The sequence below is a fragment of the Colletotrichum costaricense genome, assembly GCF_030867565.1.
Source record: "Colletotrichum costaricense strain IMI 309622 chromosome Unknown Scaffold_20.1, whole genome shotgun sequence".
In the NCBI taxonomy this organism is placed as follows: Eukaryota; Fungi; Ascomycota; class Sordariomycetes; order Glomerellales; family Glomerellaceae; genus Colletotrichum; species Colletotrichum costaricense.
In genome coordinates, this window is record NW_026848249.1 from 856220 (window position 1) to 878592 (window position 22373).

Consider the following 22373-nt stretch of genomic DNA (forward strand, 5'->3'; position numbering starts at 1 on the left):
TTGCACGTGGGGGAAACTAGGAACTAGGTGACTAGTCGCCAAACCTGGTCTCTGGCAACTATTATGGGCTCTAGGAGACGGTCTAGCAAAGTTCTGGGATGTTGACAACGTCTACTTGTCTGCGTTGGCAGTCAACGCGGATTGTCGACCTCAGAACGCTGGTGCTTGGACTATCAACACTGCGCCTCCATCATCCGCGGGCTTTCACCGGCCTGGCAAGTTTGCATATGGTGGAGGCAGAGCACGGGTAGTTGTAGGCATGTCGAAGGGCAGCGGAACCAACCAACATACGCATGGTAGTTTCTCAATTTAACATTGTCGCGCGACTTTTCTTCTCTTGCAATTTGTGAATATGGCGGTGTAAATGCTGCAGGTCCACTACAACAGCCACAGCACTAGTATTCTCTCGGGATACGATCTTGACTGTGATGCGTAAAGAGGCATACTCATCTGCATGATGTGACTGCGGAAAACTTGTAGACTTGGATGTGAGAAAGATATCAAGTCATGAGACTGGTTGGCTCAACGGGTCAGGTGCGGCTTCGCTTGGTTCCATTTCGCAGGGCACGTCGACCAGCTGACTGCATGAAACGAGAGAAGCAGTACCAAATGGATGTCGTCAGGTGCAAAGTATATCCGCATATATATAGGTATGTTCGAATCATCGCGGCATATTCTTATCGTACTCAGTAATGTCGTGCATCACGATGAAAGTTTCCCATCCTACACCAACATTTGCCATCTGCAAAGCTGAACTGGACTGACTCTCTTAGGTGAGTACATGACGAGTGTTGGGACGTCGAGGGGTGTCAGGGATGTTCCCCAACCTGAAGGATCCCTCATTCCCTCCCCTTAACTTCATAATCATCATCTTGTAGCTTGCACATGAAGTCGGCTTTGGCATTTGGCAGTCACTCTCTCTCTCTGTGAGTTTCTGGCAAGAATCAAGCTTGGGAGCGGGGCAGTTGGCGTGAGCTTGTCTCGTTCTGATCAATGCCATTTGAAAGCTACTGGGCAGCTACAGCCTACCGGGCAGCTAGCGCGTGGCTGAGTGAGTGTTGACCGCACTTGCAACCCACCTAATCAACACTTCTCAGGCGATCCTGCCAAACCATCTTGGTGAGGACGGACAAGGGACAATGTCAAGTGGTCTGAAGTCGTGTGCGCTCTTGCCAACTCTATGGTCTCCTCCTATATCTACTACTCGACTTCTTCTTCATACTCTCTCAACATTCACTCAGTTTTATCACTTTGTCTCGTGAACTTCCCAGCTCGTCATACCTATTGTGCTCTTGGAAAGAGGAGGGGTAGAGAGCTGACTAACAAGGTAGGCCACCTCTAGCCGAGTAATCCCAGCACACCAACTCGATAATCGTCATCGGCGGCTATTACCTCCGACAGAGCTTCGATGGCGACCCTTGTCGACGTCAACTCCACCGCACCCGCCGACAAGATGGCTCCCTCGACGCTCGACCTGTTCATGTTAACGTTCAATTGCGCCAAGAACTTTATCGACACTCACGTCTTTGCGTCAAACCTCCACACAGCTTTCAAGCAGAGCGCGACTCCCCTCCCAGAGGTTGTTGTCTTGTGAGTGCAGCGTTTTGCCGCCCCCTTGGGTGTAACAAAGCTGACCAGATTACCTCCTACCAGCTCCTTACAAGAATTCGCGCCGTTATCGTACTCTTTCATCGGCGGCTACTTTCTCAGCCCGTACCTCACGCGCTTCGAGGAAGCCCTGAACCTCGCTGCGACCAGATACACCAACGAAAGTCCCACCTCGGACGCCGACAGTCATGATGGAGCCGACGATGAGACGATACTGGTCAAGCCCACCGCTCCTACACCTGTGCGACCTTACACCCTGATCCGGACTCGTAATATCGGTATGACGGCCATTATGCTCTTTGCGCGGAACCCCGAGTCGATCCTGCGTGTGCAAGAGGCGGAGGTGGGCTTTGGCGCTGCAGAAATGGGCAACAAGGGCGCTGTGGCGCTCAGAGTCTTGTATGAGGGCACGACGACCGAAGGTGGGAAAAAGGAGACGGAGCTCACCTTCGTAGCTACGCACCTTGCGGCAATGGAGTGGAATCTGCCGAGGCGAAATGCCAACTGGGCGACCATCATGCGTGGCCTGACATTCGAGAACCCGGAAGATATTCTGCACCCGAAGAAGAATAAGCCAACCACTCCTACACATGGAGAGGGCCAGGCTGAGGGTGCCAGAGATGAAGCAGTGCACTTGTTGCACGACGAGCATCAAGCACAAACGCTCGCACTTCAGGAACGGCTACAGGAGATATCCGTCTTCAAGCCAAGCTCCCATCTTTTTGTCGGTGGCGACCTCAACTATCGCATCTCAACAACGAGCCCGCCGCCAATGGCGACATTTCCCAGCCTCGACCCCGACAGCGAACATCATTACTCCCGCTTCTTCGCCTTGGACCAGCTCACGAGAGAACGACAGGCAGGGCGCACGTTGCACGGCATGAGCGAGGCAGAAGTCAAGTTCCCTCCGACCTACAAATACAACGTCCTGCCCCAAGATGACACCCGCCTGAAGGTCGATGGTGTGGAGGACGTGCCTTGGGTGTTTGCACCTCACCGATACCCTGGTTGGACGGATCGCATCTTGTACCTGGACGTCCCTTCGTGGGTCAAGACCAAGCCTCAAAAGGTCGACGTTAAGATCTACGACGCCATGCCCGTAGTCCGCAGCTCAGATCACAGGGCCGTTTTTCTGAGAGCTGCCGTTCCCCTCCTCACCGAGAAGGAGCTGGTCCGCTCATCGACGGAAGCCCCCACGTCCAATGCCGTGGATCCCCGCCTCGTTCTCCCGGTAGCCATCGACCCGGAGGCCTGGGAGCGACGTGCGGCAGCAAGACGGAAGGAAGTCCTTGTTGGCTGGAGCATGTTCCTGTGGTCTACTAAGCAGGGGGCGATGATACTAGCCACACTGTTGGCTGTGGGCGCAGGTATCTGGTGGCTGAGCTGAGCTGAGCTGAGCCGAAGGCTTGAGCCAGCAATGCAGCATAGAGGGAGGCGACGTAGTGGGACTTGAAGATATACCCTGGCCTTGTTTGTCGTTTGGACCTTCATGTACGTACACGTTCAACGCGAAGGATTCGGGGATGGCTCCCAGCGATGGGCGGGGTTGAAGGAACCGCGAGCGGGTTTTTGGTTTTTAGAGCGGAGCATTAGTTACAACGCATCATGAACTCGAACTGAACTATAGATCCGATCAAGATTTTTCGGTTCTCGTATATGAGTATCCTTGAACGATGTTTGTCTGCTATCCGATCTTGGTGGCTCAGCCACAATTGACTTGGTCCAATATCTCATGTCAACAAGACCATAAGCCAATCAGACCACGACGAACAGTCAGCTTCTTTAGCCAAGCATGAACCATCTATCGACACCATCCTTCAGATCTCGAGGGGGAGCAAGGGAGGTAAGCGGGCCATGCCATGGCATATCCGGCTGACACGGGGCGCGAGTCAAAGTGTTTCCGACAAAATGGAAAGGTGCTCGTTTTCGTCAGCGGCGTCGTGGCGTTGGAGATGGGGTATGTGTTTCCCAGACCACCGGGACGCGGGTCGAAGACCGGGACTTGAGATGGGGCTTGCAAGGGTTATCCCGAGACTAGTTTGAAAGGCAGCTCGAGACGAGGGTTTCTTTTGTCTAGATTTCAGAGAAGGGACAGGAGAGACAGGAATAGGACAAAAAGGAATGAAGAGGGGTCCCGGGTTCCGGCTCGGGTTGTTCATTTCATGGTCACTTCCCGGTGGTAGAAGATGTAAAGGGACAGCTCCGGAGGCATGAATGTTGCTCTCGAGTTTTGCTAGATCGGATACCTTTTCTTAGCCGCGCGTCTCCGCGGAAGCCCTCCATCAAGAATTTGAGAACTGTATCTGTTGGAGAAATAACATCGACTGGGTGACAATGACTTATGTTCAAGACTACTTGGAGTCGAATTCCTACTTGTGAGGCTCGGGCAAGACTTGGGGTTTGGCTTGGCATCTCGTAACTCGTGACACGTTTTTGACGATGCATATCTGTCTGGTGAATCGGTAATTCAGTATGGCGTTGCACTCGCATTCGGCGGCCCGGCCGGAACTCTGCCAAGACAACCACGGCGTGGCAGAGTGCACCTGAACTCACAAAGAGCTTTCAGAGTTGTGCTTAATATCCACTTGGGCTCCGAAGAAAGACCTTGAAAGCCGGGAGTATTACGCACGGAGCAGAGTCCAAAACAGGCGAGGCTTCTCAGCAGACATGAGGTTCGTCTGGGCGACATGTAAAGCGCTAGTTGATCCGATAAATCGCCGGATCAGGACTCTGAGACCGAAGGCCCCAATCGAGCGTGATGGGAAGCTCATTTCAGCCTTACGCCTACGCCGAACGTCAAAGGACTTTTCGAAACGCACTAGACTGCTGTAGACAATCGAGATCTGGCGTGCGACGAACGCCGCGATCCTCGGAAGCGAACGGGGCGCGAGCCACCTCAACAATGAACATCTTCATCTCTGTACTCGGGGCTGGAAATTGGTGCTTATTTCAGACACTGCCGGCCGGACGACCTGGAAAACAGGGAGAAATTTTCACTGAGAGGAGCAGAGAGCGGTTTGTTGGGGGCTGAAGTGACATAACCGTCGGGCCCTCGCCGCACTCAGGCATGGGCGCGACTCATGTCAAGGACGTAAAGGAAGCAAGACCCAGGCCAAGCCGCATGGCGCTGACGAAAGGCCGGTGAGGATCTCAGTGATGTGTTTCTGATTGACTGGTTGCCGGCATACCAAGGTTTCGTGGCCCGTCGAATTGCCAATTTTGACATGTTGTCGGACAAACTCTCCTGAGATTGATTTTATGGTGTAATTCTTAAGCTCGGCTATGACGAGATATCAAGATCCAGTAGAGGTTATTGTGGTGCTGAGTATGGCAGAGCGGCTATGCTTCCCCGTACCGCGGATAACACGTGGTCGACTTGCCAGGCCGTGGTAGAAACGGCTCGGATTGCGAAGCCGAAAAGCATATCGTAACGGTTGTTGGCTCGGAAAAGTCAGTGTCAATGAGCGAGCTGAGGTGTGGGCGAGAGGTGGGATGAGATCGAGACGTTGCGTCATAGCCGCCGATAAGAGTCGCTTGCATGCAAGGTGTATCACTGATCAGGCCCTTTCCCTCCCCGCGGGACCGGATTCCGCATGGCCTGGGCGAGATCTGACTGACCATGAGGCGGCCCTGTGCGAAACTGGATGTCTTGGATGCGATGAAAGCCTCGGGGGAGCAGCAACGCCAACGGTTGTTTATTCAATAGCGACGCCTCCATCAGCCGTAGCCTAAGACTGTCTCTGTCAGTTAGTGTTATGTCTCCTTTTTTTGCCTTTACCGTCTTTTCATCGGCTCTTAAACGTCCGGAGGCCGCGTCAGAGCCACCTTTCTTTGGCTGTGGCAGCCACATCTGCTACGCCACGGTGGTATGGTGAGGGAGACAGAGCTTGATATCGCCGCCGCTTGTTTTTTGGCCGACGGAACGCCGTAGGTGGGCGCTACGGAAGAACCAGGAGAATGGAGACCGATCAATGACGGAAGGGTATATGGCAAAGGTGAGGCAGGCCAATACGAATCTAGGAGACTGTCCGCTGTGGTTCGGGCTCTGGATTAGAGCGGTGGACATGGACGTTTTTTTGTTGCCTCGGAAAGCTCTATATCTAACAAGTACGAAGTCTCGAAAGGCCCCTGGAAAAATAGAGGATGAAAAAACCCACAGTCCCAGGGCGTCCCAGGGCTTCGGAGATTTATTCGGATGTGGGAGTCAGGGTGCCTGATCGTGGACGACATCGGATTGAGAGCGTATCAGCATCTGCTTAGGAGTGTAAGCGATATCTGGGCTGATATCAGCAAATCCAAGTACAGGTGGTCAGTCAACAGGGGGCGGCGGAGCTTTCTTCGTCTGGGGATGGGAGGGAGACGGCAGAAGAGTACTTCCGTAGGTGGGTGAGACTGGCGGGACAGATTTCAGTGTGATGAACAAAGCGAAATAGCTGGTCGGTGCTGTTGACGAATGTTGCAGAAAGAGGCGAATGGGTCATGAAGAAAGGGGTCGAGTATTATTAACCCGTAATACTGCTGTGATGCGAGCTGAGTGCCAGAGCCCAGAGCTGAAGCGGTGCCATGTGGGGATGACGGACAGCCTCCGTAGCTGACGGTCCCAGGCGGATGTTCCAGACGGAATGGAATGGTCGTAGCGAGGTGTTGGTAGGGGGGCCACGCGAGGAATCGACTGTCAGCGTCGAGAAAGACTGGAAGAAGAAGACGAAGAAGAAGAGGAGTGCGAGTGTGGCCGAGGCGGGCCGAGTCGAGACATGGGCAGAAGAGTGAGTCCCCGGATTTCCACCGGGTGGACAGGAGGCTACTCCCAAAGAGGCAAGACCATGTCGGTGGTTCCGCTGGATTACACGCCGCACCCGCTGCAAAGCTGCATAGTCGAGACTTGTTTCTCCATCGACTCTACCTACTGCGTTCTGCTGCAGTATCTGGCCGGGTGGCTAAGCGTTGCGAACGTGCCCAAGGTAGGTAGTGAGTGTACTTACGAATGACAGTCGTGGATTGGGATTGGACAGGCTGTAAGAAATTGAGAAAGGCGGCAAACATGTCAAAGTGCTGCTGTTGGTGAGGTTACAAGTGCAGGTTGAAGGAGCGACCGACCCATCCACACAATGCAAGTCCACATCCACACGGCCTTCCACCTTACTGCGCACCTCAGTAAGTACGCTGTACTTGTCCACGCGGTGAGTGAGAAAAGGAGGTACTCGGGATACATCTTGCCTCACATTGGGCTGTGGTGTGCAAGGCATGGTAGAGGGCGGTCAAGGTATCACGAGGTATCGCGGTCGCAAAGTGGGAAGGAGCGAAAGTGGGCGGCGTGGGAGGGTACCCCCGTGTTGTCGGGTAGCAAAGAAGCCAAGAACCCACGCCTCTTGCCTGCCCATAACGTGGTGTTCCACGTCCCATCCCGGCAATCACAACCTAGCGGTCCCTGCCATTTGAAGCAGCAAATAGCCAGAGGGCTCTGAAGCAGCAAGTACGGAGTAGTCGCGCTCTGCCCCTCCCTCCTCCCTCCTTCCTGGTCCGCCCCATAAATGCTCCTACCGTATGTAGCTGTCTATTCTGCCTGCCTTTCGTCATTGCCACGGCCCTTTCATCTGAAGGTTTTCCTCTTCCTGAAAGGTTACCACCAACGAGAAAGAGTGGAAGACGTGCTCTCCTCCCACCACATACCTTACCTTACCGATCCCAATACAGACACAGAGCACGACCGGGAGAGGAACGATATCCTACCCTCGCCCATATCAAACGTCGCGAACGAACCACTCGCGGGTACTTGACCTCGATATCCATTTCTAGCAGCAGTGGTCAGTCGCCCCAGGGGAAGAAACGGTACGGCGTGTCTTCCCGCCAGCTCCAGTTCGACAGCTCCGAACCACACATATCCATCCCCAGTCCTGGGCCTAGACCCAGCACCAGACGAGGCCTCGATCCGAATCGAACCCCTTTCCACCACCACAACTCCTTCCCATTGACCACTCACCTCACGGGGCGCAACGAAATACAACCTATTTCCTTCCTTCTTCACCCATCTAACAACCTCACGACGACTGGTCGACCTTGACCTGCCTTATTCGACCCGACCACCTTTTCGGGCCGTGATGGTGACGATCGACGTGCTGTCAAGCTGAACGAATAACCATACCAAACAATTTTTCAGATCCGAACCGAATACCCCCTACTCTATATGACGGGAATAGCAGCCATCAACAAAAAAATACATAATATGGCGGCTACCGTTGCGCATGCGAACCCCCTGTCGAACCAGGTCGGCGGAGGCTTGTCCAAGATGATGGGCGGAGGCAGTAGCAGTAATGGCCACACTCAGGTTCAGGCTCAGGCTCAGGCGCAACAACATTCCGATGCTGGAGCCGGACCTATTGCGAGCCGGAAGTTGACTCCTCAGGACTTTCGCGTTGTAAGAACGCTTGGAACTGGTTCGTTTGCGCCCCTTCCCCCATGTCTCGCTGCACCTGCCTTGTCTCGGAATACCGTTTGCTAACCATGGACCTTAACCGTGCAGGAACGTTTGCTCGGGTGTGTCTTGTGCGCCCGGCAAATGCGACTGAAGAGGAGCGCGATACCGTTTTCGCGCTGAAGATATTGCGGAAAACAGAGGTCATCAAGCTGAAGCAGATCGACCACGTCCGTCACGAACGTCTAATTCTCGGCGATGTTGCCGGCCACCCCTTCATCACAAATCTTATTTCCTCCTTCGCCGACCGCGATCACTTGTACATGCTGCTAGACTACGTCCCCGGCGGCGAGCTTTTCAGCTACTTGCGCAAGTTCCGGCGCTTCGAGGAGGAGACGGCGCGCTTCTACGCTGCAGAGATTGTTCTAGTACTGGAGTACCTTCACGAGCAACAAGGCCGTGTCGCGTATCGTGACCTCAAGCCCGAAAACCTTCTCCTGGATGGCGACGGCCATATCAAGTTGGTCGACTTTGGCTTCGCAAAGAGGCTGAGCAATAGCTCAGGGCAGCCCATTGAGACTTACACACTCTGCGGCACCCCCGAATACCTCGCCCCGGAAGTGATCCATAACAAAGGTCACACGACGGCGGTGGACTGGTGGGCGCTGGGCATTCTGATATACGAGTTCTTGACCGGATACCCGCCATTCTGGCACCAGAACCCAATCGAGATCTACAAGCAGTGAGTTACACCGCAGCGGTCGGCAGGCTCCCTCTTTCTCATTGCAGTAGCCACTAACAAACTTGGCAGGATTGTCGAGAAGCCCGTCATGTTCCCTCATGACCCGCCAGTATCAGCCGAAGCTCAAGATCTGATCAGATCCTTCTGCACAGTAGACCGATCCCGACGACTAGGCAACGTTAGCGGGGGAGCAGCCAAGGTCAAAGAACACCCCTTCTTCCGAGGGGTCAACTGGGACGACATGTACCACCGACGAGTGCGAGGCCCCATCATCCCACCGATTCGATACCCCGGCGATGCGCAATGCTTCGACATTTACCCCGAGGACGACGGCAAGAGGGAGCCATACACAGAGGACATGGTCCAGAAGTACGACCAGTACTTTAAGGACTTTTGACGCAAGCTTTGTCAATCTTTTCTACCCATCATTGTATGAATCATGCGTTCGGAGTTGTTCTTTACTCGGAGGAGTTGGTCTCCGTAATTCTTTCATGTTTTTTGTTATGATACTCCAACCTGTAACTGTACTGCATGAGACTTGGTAGCGAGGATCAAGAGAATGAGCGGCCCATTCAGTGTCGCTCGAGAGAGGCAGAGCTTGGGCATGGGGGGAAGAAGCTGCTAGGCTTCGGTCTGGAATATGTGTGTGAGGGAAATTCTGCTGGTCAAACCCTGGATAAGGTAGGCATCGCTGGGTATTGATTTTTTTTTTCCCACCCCATTTCACTCGGGTATTTGAAGGCGTTAGATTACGATTGGAGAATTAGCCAGCCTGTACCGGGGGCAATTCAGGAACTCTGGAACCTTGTCTTTCGGAGGTAGGAGATACTCCGATCAAGGAATAGAAGAGGATTTTCGTGTCCATATGAGGCATCGCAGTCATGACCGGCGGTTGTTGTCTCTTCCTGTTGCCCCAGTGCCCATATGCAAGTGAGATGCCGTGCCATCACAGAAAGAAGCAAGTCAAAAGACACGAGCAAATCGCAACGTGCTGCCCGACCTGAGATGGCTGACCAGGTTGTCAGAGCGCCCCCGTGAGCACCGACCAAAAGTCCTGGCAAGGCCAATGACAGCATGGGTGAGTGTCTCAGCTCCTTGGGGAGCTAGCCGAGTTGGGCATGACACATGCTCGTGGATTGTCACTCTGGTGATGGGCCAATCTCACGTCACCTGAGCCAGACGATGCGTTCCCTTTCCCAGACTCATCTCACCTGTATCTCATTTTGGTTATAGCCCAGCAATCGGGTTTTGTGTCGGACAGTTTGATGAGGCTCTTTGTTGTAGTGAAGGCCTTGGTGAGGGCCATAGGGAAGGAAGTGACATCATCTCAACTTGATCTGAAGGGTCAACCAGACTGGAATGTCCAAGGTGGGATAAATGCCATCATATCCGTACGGCGGAAAAGGCAAGGCAGATCAAGGGGTTGCAAACCAAAAGTGTGTATAGGTGTGTGTGACCTCTCGCTGAGTAAAGGGGGAAAAGAGGGAGTAGCCGGGTGAGTTTAATGGGTGAGATGAGAATGAGACTGACGGAAGAGGTGGAGTGCCATGACCTAAGAATGGTCGGCGCAGGCGGGTTGCAAATAAGGTGCAGAGGGGTTACCCCTCTGCAGGGGACTGCCGGGCTGCGAACCGCCCACGCCGCCCACTATGAGGTGCCTCCCGTGCAGTCCGATTAGGGGTAGCAAGCCTCTCACCTTGCCAGGTGAGGTAGGTTGCTAAGGTGCCTGACTGCCGTTCACGAGCACCTAAAGTCGCCCAGGTGGGAAGCGTTAGGGAGGTGGGAGGTAAGGTGTGAGTGGTGCAGGTGGGCTGCCACAGCTGCAGGTCACTAGCAGTTCAGATAGGGCAGACGGGCTCAGAAAAGGTAGGGTGGGTACGTACCGTGACCCTCTGGGCATAGACGGAATCCTTGGCGGGAAACCTCTCCAACTATCCACTGTATTGCATTCAGCTCCAGTCCCGACCTTTGGCCCGCAGCTGCTTACTGCTTCTCTCCCCATCAAATCATCCAACGAAATCCCACACACATACTCTCTCTCCGAACACCGAATCGAACAACTGCATTTCAGTCTCGAGGCGTACTGATGCTTCAAGAACCATCCATTCATTTGCTGTGACGCCAAAGCTCCTTTCACTCCTTCGGCAGCCAGCACCTCGTTTTAGGCTCGAACCACCCTCACCCTTCCAAGTCTGCAAGCCGTCGACCAAGAGCCGACCTTGCCTTACGCATCCCGCGAATCTGTATCCATCCGGCCCAAGCCGAGCCCTTCGATTCGCGCTCCCCTTACGATACCACTCCCCGACATGACCAGCTGAGTGCAACAGCATCAGGATGTTCACTCTATCCAGTCTCGTGCAGAAGGCACAGCAGTTGGTCGACCCGACCCAAGGGCTGAACCTGACCAACTCGGACAAGAACCCATCCAAGTCATCGCTGTTCCAGAACCAGTTCCGCCTACCCAGTACCCAGACGCCGCTGTACGAGATCAATGCCGAGTTGACCATCCCGCCCGCCAATGCCACCTATGGAGGCAAGGACCACGATCGAGGCTACCACTACGCTGGCAAGCTACACCTGTCTGAAGGCTACATGTGCTTCTCCACTACCCCATCCAGTTTCGTCCAGGGCGCCAGCACCTCAACAAGCTCTGCCTTCACCGGCCAAACACATGGCGGAGGCCCCAGTGGAAATGGCTTCACCTTTCCCCTCTGCGCCATCAGAAGGGTGGAGAGGTTGAACAGCCAGACATTCCAGGTAAGGTTGCTCCAAACTCCGGGTTGTGACATTGACAACAGTCCGTGCTCCATCCCCCGCAAGGCCATGAACTGACATGCTGCTCTACCACGTAGTTTGCCTTGGCGATTACCACATGGAATGGCATCAATCAGCAAGAGAAGAAGGACAAGGACAAGGAAGCCGTCCCCGACAAGGATAAGAAGGATGTTAGGGAACAAAGGATCACGATACACCTTGCCGGTACCCGCCAGGGCTGCGAGCGCTTCTGCGACGGCCTGAAAAAAGGACTGAGGGCCGGCGTTGGGAATGTTGGCAAATACAAAAAGGTCACCAGCGAGTGTTACTCCGAGTACCTCCTCCGATCCGACGACAAAAAGAATGCGAGCCCGCCCGACGCCGGCCTAGGCATGCTCTTCCGCTATCCTGGAGACCCAAAGAAGCTCCGCGACAGGGCCAAGATGCGTCTCTGGGCCGAATACTTGCGCGACAACGGGCGAAACATGACGCTCATCCGTCAGCCGACCTTCCACAAGCTCATCCGTGTTGGTTTGCCTAATCGATTGAGAGGTGAGACTTGGGAGTTGACGTCTGGATCAATCTACCTCCGACTCGAGCACCCGACACTGTACGCCGAAACACTAGCCAAGTACGAAGGCCAAGAGTCCCTCGCTATTGACGAGATCGAAAAGGATCTGAATCGAAGCTTGCCAGAGTATCCTGGATTCCAGAGCGAAGAGGGCATCGGCCGTCTCCGCCGTGTGCTTACGGCTTACAGCTGGGTGAACCCGGATGTCGGATACTGCCAGGCCATGAACATTGTAGTAGCGGCATTGCTCATCTACATGTCGGAGACGCAGGCCTTCTTCCTACTGTCGTCCATGTGCGACAGGCTGGTACCAGGATACTACTCTACGACAATGTACGGAACTTTGTTGGACCAAAAGGTGTTTGAGTCACTAGTCGAGAAGACCATGCCTATCTTGTGGGAACATCTGGTAAAGAGCGACGTACAACTTTCAGTCGTTTCACTGCCTTGGTTCTTGTCACTATACATCAACTCGATGCCCTTGGTTTTCGCCTTCCGAGTTCTGGACGTCTTCTTCGTCGAGGGACCGAAAGTTCTGTTCCAAATAGGACTCGCCATTTTGAGAATCAACGGCGAGGAGCTTTTGGATGCCACAGATGACGGCGCCTTCATCTCCATCCTCAAGGGTTACTTTGCTCGTCTCGACGAGTCGGCACACCCCAAGTCGGAGAACCCGAAGCTGCGCGCCGTGACCAAGTTCCAAGAGTTAATGGTGGTGGCATTCAAGGAATTCTCGGGTATCACCCACAGCAGTATTACGGATCTGCGGTTGAAGAACAAGGATGCCGTACTGAGCAACATTGAGAGTTTCGCAAAGAGAACAGCCCTCCGAAATTTGGGCCCCGACAGCAAACTCCTTGCCACGGAGGAGCTGGGCGCCTTGTACGATCGCTTCTATACAATCTTGTACGAGAGACAACAGCGAGAGAGCATTATTCAGCAGGAAAAACAACGTCGTGCAAAGAACGCACGGCCTAGAGCGCGAGATGTGTTTGAACCCAGCGATGAACACGTTGAAAAGGGGCGAGTGGCCCTTGGTGCTAGCACCAGTCTGATGGATTACGATGCATTTAGAGAATTCCTCGCCAACATGGCAAAGTGGGCGATGTCCGACTCACCCACTACGCCGCGCCGCGATACATTCGCCGATAAGGACAGAAATGCCTACACAAGCCGTCGTCAAAATAACGGCCTCCTTTCCCCATGGGGGTCGGGCCCAGAACCTGCCGATCACGAGTTCATGCAGCAATTGTTCAAAAAATGGGATGTTAGCGGAGCCGGCGTGTTGACACTAGCTGATGTAGTGTCGGGCTTCGCCAGGATCAAGGGCAAGAAGGACATTATGGGAACGATTACGTATTTCTTTGAGCTTTACGACGATGATGGCGATGGTAAAGTTGACCGTGAGGGCATCTTACGTATTTCCGAAGCGCTCCTCTTCCTCTCAAGAAGAGGACTCGAGGGCACACTGAGCCCGAGTGCCTCTACGCTCACGCTCAGCACGCCGACTGGCCAAGGCAGTGAGCCAAGCCTGCCTGGTATCTCAACCAACGAAAGGTTCTTGGGCAGCGTCAGCGCATTCATTAGAAGATGCTTCGAATATGCCGATCCCGACCACCCCAACAACAAAATCCACGAAGAAGAAATGGAAGAGCCCAAATCTACGGAGAACAGTGGGGCATTCGCCATCGGCGACGACGATGATGAAGAAGATCTACTTGCCATGGATTCGCCTCCTGGTAGCCCAAGCAAAGCAAAGAAGTCGTCCTCGGACTCACTATCCTCGCCTCCTGGAGAGAAGCCTCCTGCCGCAGGGCAGTCACAACGACGTGTCTCAAAGGCGCAGTCAGAAGCGGCAAATGCTGCTTTGGACCCTGCGAACCCGTTGCACATGACGCTGCCAACGTTCCGCATGGTCGTTCTCGCCGATGAACTTCTTGAGCAATTCTTTGAGTCATCTTTCCCGACCTCTTTCCACCTTATCGAGGGTCTACCAACAGTGTCAACACCCACATCAACCCTTACTACCTTTTCCAGTCTCAACTTTGGACGTGCACCCGTCGCAGCTCTCAATCCTGCGGCTCAAGGGGCCACCCGTGGTCTACGCGGTGTACTAGACAACATCGTCACGGACGGAATGCGTGTGGCTGCAGAAGTTCGTCGGAGGATGGAGGAGGCTCAGAAGGAGCTGGAGAAGAACGCCGTGCCTGGGCAACAAAGAGATGTCGAAGACGAAGAGGACGATGCGGACATTGGAGTCGAAATCGGCATCAGGAAAGGCACGGCCAGCGGAAGCGCGGACATTGAGAGACGGAGTGTACGGAGCGAAGACCGTGACCTTCTCGACGGGGCAGACGCCGAGGCTGGGGCCAACGGTAGCGGCAAGGAAGGACAGCTCGTGGACATTGAGCCTACAAACCGGAGCGAGACGAATGCCAAGGGTGTCGTTGAATTTGAGGGCTGATCGACGTCTCTACGCATGTACGCAAGCATGCAAGCACGCAAGAACCACGGCTTGCGTGATCCGTTGAGGGTTCGCTCCGCCCGGCAAGCAGGTGGGTACGGCCACAGCCCACATGGCGGGTTTGAGGCACGCAAGGAGCGGCAGTTATCAGGAAGCTTTGGGAGGAATGCTGCGAAATTGGGGAGGACGGATGCGGCACGAAATCGCTCTGTAGCGAGGAGGAAGGATAGGCGATGCTTTCCCTCTAGTTCGTGGGAGAAGGTATTTGTGGGAATTAGGACTATACCTGTCGACGTCTTATCACGGGATTCACGTTTGGGATTGTATTGCCTCTGGGGCTAGAAGAAATGGTTACTCAAGACAAGCAGGATGTTGTCCATTGAGGCCTGGGTGTACCAGTGCATCCGTCCTGTGCCAGGCGCCCATTTCAGACCTGGCAAAGCATCATATTGACTGAGATTATCGCCGTGAGCCGTTGCTGACTGATACTGACAGAATCAGTTGAAACGTCTGGATGTCGTAGCATACGTAGTACAATAACGGGCGCCTTCTCCCTTGCTCGGTTTCGAAATTGGCGGTCATCAACAGGGTCTGGCACGGAATTGAGGGTGGCACAAAGGTTTCCCAGAACGGCAGATGAGAGTCGACGATCCGCAACGCCATCTGCATGGCTGGAGAGGCACTAGGATACCCGGTATCAAGTTCCTCTTGAAGTCTGTGATCGTTTGCAATCAAACTTTGGCATTGAGGGGCGTGGGCAACATGGAGCTCTTATGCATCATCGATGTGAGTGAACGAGCCCGTGGAAGAACAGCATGCATGGACGGCAGTTGACTTTCAGCCTAGGAACTTGGATGGCACAGGATGGAGGGGAGAGGAGGGGAGAGGAGGGAAAGGGAAAGATGGTCAGTCAAGTCAGTGTTATCATGTCTTGGCGGTGACATTTGCGTGTAGAGGCTAACGATACCTTAGTCTGAATATCTCAGGTAGGTAGAGTGATAAGGCGAGGGAGAAGGTGTTTCCAACCAAGGAGGAAGAAGCAACGCCGAAGCAACGTGGCTTATGCAGGGAGAAGACGAGGCATGTATTCCTTCCGCTCCTTGCAAAGGCGAAAAGGTGCCATTGGACCCTTTCTTTCCCTCTTGGCCTTAAACGGGAAGAGGCTAAAATGCTCCAAGTTCTCAACTCCCACCAAGAGCCACCAGTTGTCGGCGCCTCTCGCATATCCCTCAACTCGTCGCCACCCAACACCGTCACTCCACATTCCAATATCACGACGCCTTGCATTTCCTTGGACAACCAGTTTCCAGGAGTCTGGAATTCCTCGACTCATGGTATGCCGGCGGAGTATCCCGTCCGTTCCGTTCTCTTCTTTTCTGCCGTCTCTGCTTGCGTCTTGCAGGTTTCTTTTCACGTGTCCCGGCCTCCACTTCACCCGCTCTGAGTCTGCACGACATGGCCACATGTTTGTGTGACCACGGATATCCCCCCATCTTCGGTCACAACCCTTGTCTTGACGCCCTGTCGTACAAGTGTTTTTGACCCGGGGACTTGGGAGCCGTTGGTTGCACAGGGACAACCACTATCGTCGAATATGGATGCCGTGCTGAAGGGTCTTGTCCTCGCAAGACTTCTCTGCTCAATATTCTCACGAGACATTGGTTTCTCTTTTCTCGAGGCAAGCATAGCTATGCTCACACTATACATAGGCATACAAATACGTACATACATTCACCGACGGGTTATCTGCTCCGTTGGCCCACGGCAAACTGTGTGGGCACGTAACGCATCCACCGTAAAGACCGCTATGCCTCCTCCGTCCCTCGATCAACGACGGCTTGTTTCCCCCTCTACATTCCGCGCGTTACACAGCCAAGCTTCTCGTCTCGCGCTCCAGTGTTTCTTGTCGCCGTTGCACAAGAACGTAGAGGAAAGTATGGCGGTCGGCCGGCATTCCCTTAGTCCTCCCACACATCCTAGCTTCCACACCAACGACAATTTCTGCTAACAGGGCGGGGGCAATAGACTACACCAAGAGAGGTCATCGCCGTTCTCGAAAACGTGCTTCGCAGCATTGCAACAAGCGGCCCCCGTTAAATTGTCCGAATTCAGCCGCAGGAGATAGTCCCCGCTACGGCCATGAGGGAAGAATGATGAATGGAAATGTGAAAAGTGGCCACGGCTCTTGCGAGACATCGCCAGACCATCCGGTTTCCTGGCTCCAGAGTCCCATTGCTCGCCAACGCCTCTTCGCCCTTTCGCCTCTCTCTTCCATTTCGACTCAGGAGTGTGAGGGGCGGCCGTCCAAGAGGCAAGCCAGGCCAGACACCCACATACGTCGACCCGTATTGCATGAGAGGAATGACTGGCGTTCAGGGGAAAAGCATCGCATACGGCTGGACCTGAGAATCGTCATTTCAAACATTCCAGGTTCCTGGGAACGAGCCCATGCTCTCACTCTCTCACTCTCTCTCTCACCCGGCAGCCCTAAGGTGGGAAGGGAGGTGGGACATCCAATGCCGCTCATATCGATGGAAGTGGGCAAGAGGCGACAGGAACAGCATTCTTGGTCCTCACGACGAGAAGCTTTCAAATACAGCCAAGATTCTCCTCCCAGATTATCGGTTTTCCTCCTTCTCTCCACCGCGCTTCGACTCACACTCGCTTCTCCTTTTCGTCCGTCTCAACCTGGTTCTTCTTCCGGGGGCAAGTTGGGCAGTCATTCGTTCTTGTTGCTTGGTTCTTGCTTGCGCCTGTCACTCTCTAGAGGGGCTGACATCCCTTTCGTCTTAATACTCCCCCTCTCCACCTCCAGTCTCAACTTTTGCCTTTTGTGGCTCGCTATAGTTTTTCAGTCGTCCTTCAAAGACTCCGGACAAGATGGGTTGGATGAAGCAGGCGGCCGTTTTGGCCGCGCTGTCCCTGGCCGGTGTCGGTCACGCCGCGATCACCCCCGCCAACGGCAATTGTTTCCCTCCAGGAACGCAAACCGCCACGACCTCGGTCATCTCGCAGATGACACAGGAAAAGTGTAACACCTTCTGCCAGGGTTACACCGTGTTCGGTATCTACGAGTCGGCCGCCAACGTGTTCACCTGTGGCTGTGGTGGCACCCCTTCGGTCGCAACTACCTCGGATAGCAACTGTAACACGCTCTGCCCTGGTGATAGCACTTCAACTGAGAACTGCGGTGGTACGAATGGTGAAATCCACTTCAACGTAGTCGCCAGCACCACCACCACCACCTCAACCACATCTACCTCTTCCAGCTCTTCCTCCTCTACCAGCCTGACCACCACTACCACTACCACTACCACTTCCTCCTCTTCGTCGTCTTCATCCTCCTCCTCGTCTTCGTCCTCGACGACGACTACCACTACTACTAGCCCCACGTCGACCTCTACGACTTCGACGTCTTCTACTAGCAGTGGCACGACCACGACAACGTCGTCAAGCAGCTCCAGCAGCACTGGAACCACTACTAGCCCGACGTCGACAACCTCTTCGTCCTCTAGCAGCTCCAGCACTGGCACCTCGAGCCACTCGACCACCACGAGCATCACTTCCACTGCTAGCGCCTCGTCCAACTCAACTACTACATCCTCATCCAGCAGCTCCAGCAGCTCCAGCGGCTCCAGCAGTTTGTCGACTACGACTACCTCGCCTACTAGCAGCGGAAGCACCACCTCCACTGGCTCATCTGCTTCTTCCAGCTCGAGCAGCTCCCAGAGCGATACCTCCAGTCACTCCTCGACAAGCACCACTGCCGCAACTTCTTCCTCGACTGGAACGAGCTCCGCCTCTGGTACGCTGAGCACCAGCGGCTCTTCCAGCAGCTTGTCGTCGTCTTTGTCGACCTCTGCTGCCGGCACCTCGAGCTCCGCTTCTACCACTGCTGCTGGTTCTAGCACGTCGACCACTGCTGCCGCCAGCTCTTCGTCTTCCGTTGCTGCTTCAAGCTCGTCATCTTCCGTTGCTGCTGCCAGCTCATCCTCCTCGGTTGCCTCTGTCGCCAGCTCTTCGTCTTCCGTGGCTGCCGCCAGCTCATCTTCATCCGTTGCCGCCGCCAGCTCGTCCTCCTCCGTTGCCGCCGCCAGCTCGTCCTCCTCCGTTGCCGCCGCCAGCTCGTCCTCCTCCGTTGCTGCCGCCAGCTCTTCGTCCTCCGTTGCTGCTGCCAGCTCCTCTTCTGCCGCTGCCGCTAGCTCTTCGTCCTCCGTTGCTGCTGCCAGCTCCTCTTCTGCCGCTGCCGCTAGCTCTTCGTCGGCCCCTGCTAGCTCTTCGTCTGCTGCCGCCGCCAGCTCTTCATCTGCTGCCGCCGCCAGCTCGTCCTCTGCTGCCGCTGCTAGCTCTTCCGCTGCGCCTGCCAGTTCTTCGGCACCTGCTCAGTCCTCGACTGCTGCTCCTTCCTCGTCGGATGCCCCTGCTTCATCAGCTGCCCCAACCACATCTGCGGCTGAGCCTGGCCAGTCTTCCATCGCTGTCCTCAGCCCTGATCCGGTGCCTTTCTCGAAGGCTCTCGAGATCCAGCCCGGCGAAGCTGTTGTCGTTGACATTCCCAACACGAGCGGTAACGCGGAGAGGTTTGTTGTCCAGTCACAGGGATGCAGAGGTGTTCCCGCTGGAGAGTCGCCCTTCGAGAACACTGTCAACCCTCCCGATGCTTCTACCGCCCCTGCCTGCGCGGTTGCTTGCGCTTCCCAGTCCCTGCCCTACACTACTGTCATTAGAGGCCAATGCTTCTGCGGTTCTGTTCTCAGAACTTTGCCTCTCATTCCTGCTGATCAATGCGCTGCCGCTGCGAGCAGCCGTCGTCGCAGCGCCCTCAGACGCCAGGCTGGTACTGTTGATCCCGCCACGATCCTCAGTGTGACACCTGCCAGCCAGGTTGCCCTTGCTGCTGCCTCGACTACTTTGAGCTCATCCAGCGTTCCCTCTGCCGTGGTCAACACTGACACGAACATCCAGTTCGTCCCTACCAACACTGGAACGTCCGTCGCCAGCGCCAGCTCCACCGCCTCTTCCGGAACTTCCACTGGTACGGTCTCCGGCACGACCTCTGGAACGGTCTCTGCCTCCAACTCTGCCTCCAACTCCGCGTCCAACTCTGCTTCCAGCTCTGTCACCAGCGCCGCCGCGGCTTCTGCGACCGACTTCATCCTCGCCATTGTCGGCGGAAGAGCACCTACCAGCTCCTCAAGCTCTTCCAGCACTGCCACATCGTCCTCAAGCTCTTCTACTCGCAGCAGTAGCAGCAGCGGCAGCAGCAGCTCCACCGGCTCAAGCTCCTCTGGTACTTCTAGCAGCAGCTCTTCTGGCAGCTCCTCCTCGGGCAGCACCTCTTCTGGATCTACCTCTACTGGGTCCAGCTCCAGCTCCTCTGGATCAACCACCTCTGCTAGCACTACGGATACTTCTACCAGCTTGTCCATTACCAGCTCTGCTTCCACCAGCAGCTCTACTAGCGCACCGTTCTCGAACTCCACCACTGCCCTTACCATGAAGAAGCGTGGCCCTATCATGGCGCACCTCATGAACCGCCAGAGCGGCGGAACCACCTACGTCGGTACCACTGGTCAGACCAACCCTACCAACTGCAACCAGGCTGCTGTATTCAGAATCGGCGCTTCTGGCACCCTTACTGTTGATGGCGTCGCCCTCAGTGTCAACCCCAACACGCCTTTCATTGCTCTGCGCTCCGGCAGCACCGGATCGATCACCGCGACTTTCACCCTTAACAACGGCGTCTTCGTATGGTCCAACTCAGCCTTCTCTGGGGGACAGGCCGGCTTCTGCCAGGACAACAGCGGTCAAGTTTACGCTACCTTCGGAACCACCGTCCCGCCCAACTGTACTCCGGTCACCCTGAGCGCTACTCCTCGTAAGTCAAGTCGCACACGCCTGACGATCTTGCTTTTAACACTCTCTACTAGGTTCTTCCTGCACGGCCAGCGGTAGCACTACCAGCCTCCCCGCCTCCACCGCCGCTACCAACTCTGCCACAACCACTCCCGCCGGTGCTTCTACCACTACCGCCAACCCTGGATCGACCGCTTCCTCCAGCCTTACCACCACCCGCTCTGGAAGCGGCACGACTACGCCCGCTGGTTCCACTACCGCTCCTGCCGGTGGCTCTACCTTTGTCAGCGGTGGCTCGACCTTCGTCACTGGCGGTTCAACTGTTGTCTCTGGTGGCTCTACCATCGTCTCGGGCAGCTCCACGTTCGTTTCCGGCGGCTCTACCTTCGTTACCGGAGGTTCTACCGTTGTCACTGGTGGATCTACCATCGTCAGCCCTACCACTGGTCCTGCCGGCGGCGCGACGACCGACAGCACCGCTGCCGCAGCCACCTCCAGCATTGCTCCCAACCCTGTCGCTGTTGATGGCTTCTCTCTCTTGGGATGCTTCGCCTCGTCCAGCAACTTCCCCTCCTTTGTTCTGGCATTGTCTGACCCGTTGTTGACCCTCGAGAAGTGTACCGCTGCCTGCCCCGCCAGCTCCAGACTTGCTGGTTTGTTTGGTACCGACTGCTATTGTGGTGACATCATCGACAACACTCTCACCATCCTCGTTCCCGAGGCCCAGTGCAACACTATCTGCCCCGGTAACCCTCTCCAACGCTGCGGTGGTCGCGCCTCTTCCGTCCGTCTGGCCCGTCGCCAGATCCCGACTGATGTCCGTCTTACCGTCTACGTCCGTCTTGACGTCTCCCCACCGGTTGTCTCCACCGTCACCAGCATCAGCGTCAGCACCGGCGCCGGTACCACCGCGTCCGTCACCGTCGTCAACACCATCACCGAGCCTGGTACCACCATCACTGGTGCGCCGGTTCCCACCAGCACTGGCCCCAACATTGCAGGAACCCTCACTCTGCCCCCCGGTCTGTACACGGCTGGCGCTCCTCTGCCTGGTGGCGAGGTTTGCTACGTCGTCACCCGATCTTGGTTCATCGGACAGACGTCGCTGCTCCCTGCCTTGCCCACGGCTACCGTCTGAGCGTGACTTTTCCAGCATCAAATCACGAAGTCATTGGCATAAGATACATGTACGGTTCACATATAGACTAGGGAGTTCTCCCGCAGCTTATGGGATTTGTGTGAAATTTGTTTCTAACTAGCATGGGGGAAAGAGAACAGTTACGACTTGTACGAACTGTATCACTGGGTAATGTAGGAGATGTTTTGTAGTTTATTTTGTCTTCTTTTGTCGGACTTGGTTTAGGAGAATAGATGATTTAGGACCCAAATATTTGATCATGCCGCTGTCCACTTCCAATCTTTGTGTAACTGCCACGTATAAGCCAATGAGTACATTCTAGTATTCATTTCCTACAAGGCTGTTCTCTGCGTCATACCTTGTTCTATTATCTTGTTTTTGAGATGTTGTCACCACGGTGATGAGTTCCCCGCCAGTGTTGCATCTCGGGAACGTATTGACACCATCCGAATCCACGGGGCATGAAAATGTCTCGACGAAGGTACTCCAAATCAACCATTTTCCTCTGGGTTGCCGAGGTCCATGGTTCGGTCGTAAAAGTTTAGGGAATGCCGCGTCAGTTGTTGTTCTGGTGTACGTCAATTATCAGAGGGGTGCGGCATGTGATGTTGCGTGGTTCACTGCGCGTGGTTTGGATTCTTAGGTATCAATGTTTCTGAAGATGCCACTCTGTTGAGAACTGTACATGGTCGAGCATGCAGGACTTGATGTCCTGTTGGGGAAAGTAGGTAGCGTTTTTCTCACAGCTGGAACAAGAAGGTATATAAACATATCTGAACTGCGAAGTTTTGGTTTGGCAAAACAGCCATATCTCATCTGATGTCCTCT

General features: G+C 54.9%; 7 protein-coding genes across 7 annotated transcripts, besides 1 other annotated feature; 5 read left to right on the forward strand and 2 right to left on the reverse strand.

The window, feature by feature from the left end:
• Window positions 1–1408: 1408 nt before the first annotated feature.
• On the forward strand, window positions 1409–2995 carry CCOS01_14459 (endonuclease/Exonuclease/phosphatase; the record flags this gene model as incomplete). The annotated part of the gene is made up of 2 exons (XM_060462603.1): window positions 1409–1590; window positions 1654–2995. The coding sequence occupies 2 exons, from the start codon at window positions 1409–1411 to the stop codon at window positions 2993–2995; spliced, it is 1524 nt and encodes a 507-aa protein (XP_060307088.1).
• A 3288-nt stretch (window positions 2996–6283) lies between these two features.
• Window positions 6284–6364: a sequence feature (Short protein (CCOS01_14460, KAK1513518.1) was converted to a misc_feature.).
• A 143-nt stretch (window positions 6365–6507) lies between these two features.
• CCOS01_14461 (uncharacterized protein) lies at window positions 6508–6820 on the reverse strand (the record flags this gene model as incomplete). Its single annotated transcript, XM_060462604.1, has 3 exons — window positions 6508–6533; window positions 6591–6669; window positions 6752–6820. 3 exons carry the CDS (start codon window positions 6818–6820, stop codon window positions 6508–6510), a joined length of 174 nt encoding a protein of 57 aa, XP_060307089.1.
• Window positions 6821–7139: 319 nt separating this feature from the next.
• On the forward strand, window positions 7140–7385 carry CCOS01_14462 (uncharacterized protein; the record flags this gene model as incomplete). The annotated part of the gene is made up of 1 exon (XM_060462605.1): window positions 7140–7385. One exon carries the CDS (start codon window positions 7140–7142, stop codon window positions 7383–7385), a length of 246 nt encoding a protein of 81 aa, XP_060307090.1.
• A 407-nt stretch (window positions 7386–7792) lies between these two features.
• Window positions 7793–9159, forward strand: CCOS01_14463 (uncharacterized protein; the record flags this gene model as incomplete). The annotated part of the gene is made up of 3 exons (XM_060462606.1): window positions 7793–8042; window positions 8129–8762; window positions 8832–9159. The coding sequence occupies 3 exons, from the start codon at window positions 7793–7795 to the stop codon at window positions 9157–9159; spliced, it is 1212 nt and encodes a 403-aa protein (XP_060307091.1).
• Window positions 9160–11096: 1937 nt separating this feature from the next.
• On the forward strand, window positions 11097–14551 carry CCOS01_14464 (TBC domain-containing protein; the record flags this gene model as incomplete). Its single annotated transcript, XM_060462607.1, has 2 exons — window positions 11097–11519; window positions 11615–14551. The coding sequence occupies 2 exons, from the start codon at window positions 11097–11099 to the stop codon at window positions 14549–14551; spliced, it is 3360 nt and encodes a 1119-aa protein (XP_060307092.1).
• A 2880-nt stretch (window positions 14552–17431) lies between these two features.
• CCOS01_14465 (uncharacterized protein) lies at window positions 17432–21545 on the forward strand (the record flags this gene model as incomplete). The annotated part of the gene is made up of 2 exons (XM_060462608.1): window positions 17432–20429; window positions 20482–21545. 2 exons carry the CDS (start codon window positions 17432–17434, stop codon window positions 21543–21545), a joined length of 4062 nt encoding a protein of 1353 aa, XP_060307093.1.
• CCOS01_14466 (uncharacterized protein) lies at window positions 17620–19716 on the reverse strand (the record flags this gene model as incomplete). The annotated part of the gene is made up of 3 exons (XM_060462609.1): window positions 17620–18288; window positions 19265–19457; window positions 19532–19716. The coding sequence occupies 3 exons, from the start codon at window positions 19714–19716 to the stop codon at window positions 17620–17622; spliced, it is 1047 nt and encodes a 348-aa protein (XP_060307094.1).
• Window positions 21546–22373: the final 828 nt, after the last annotated feature.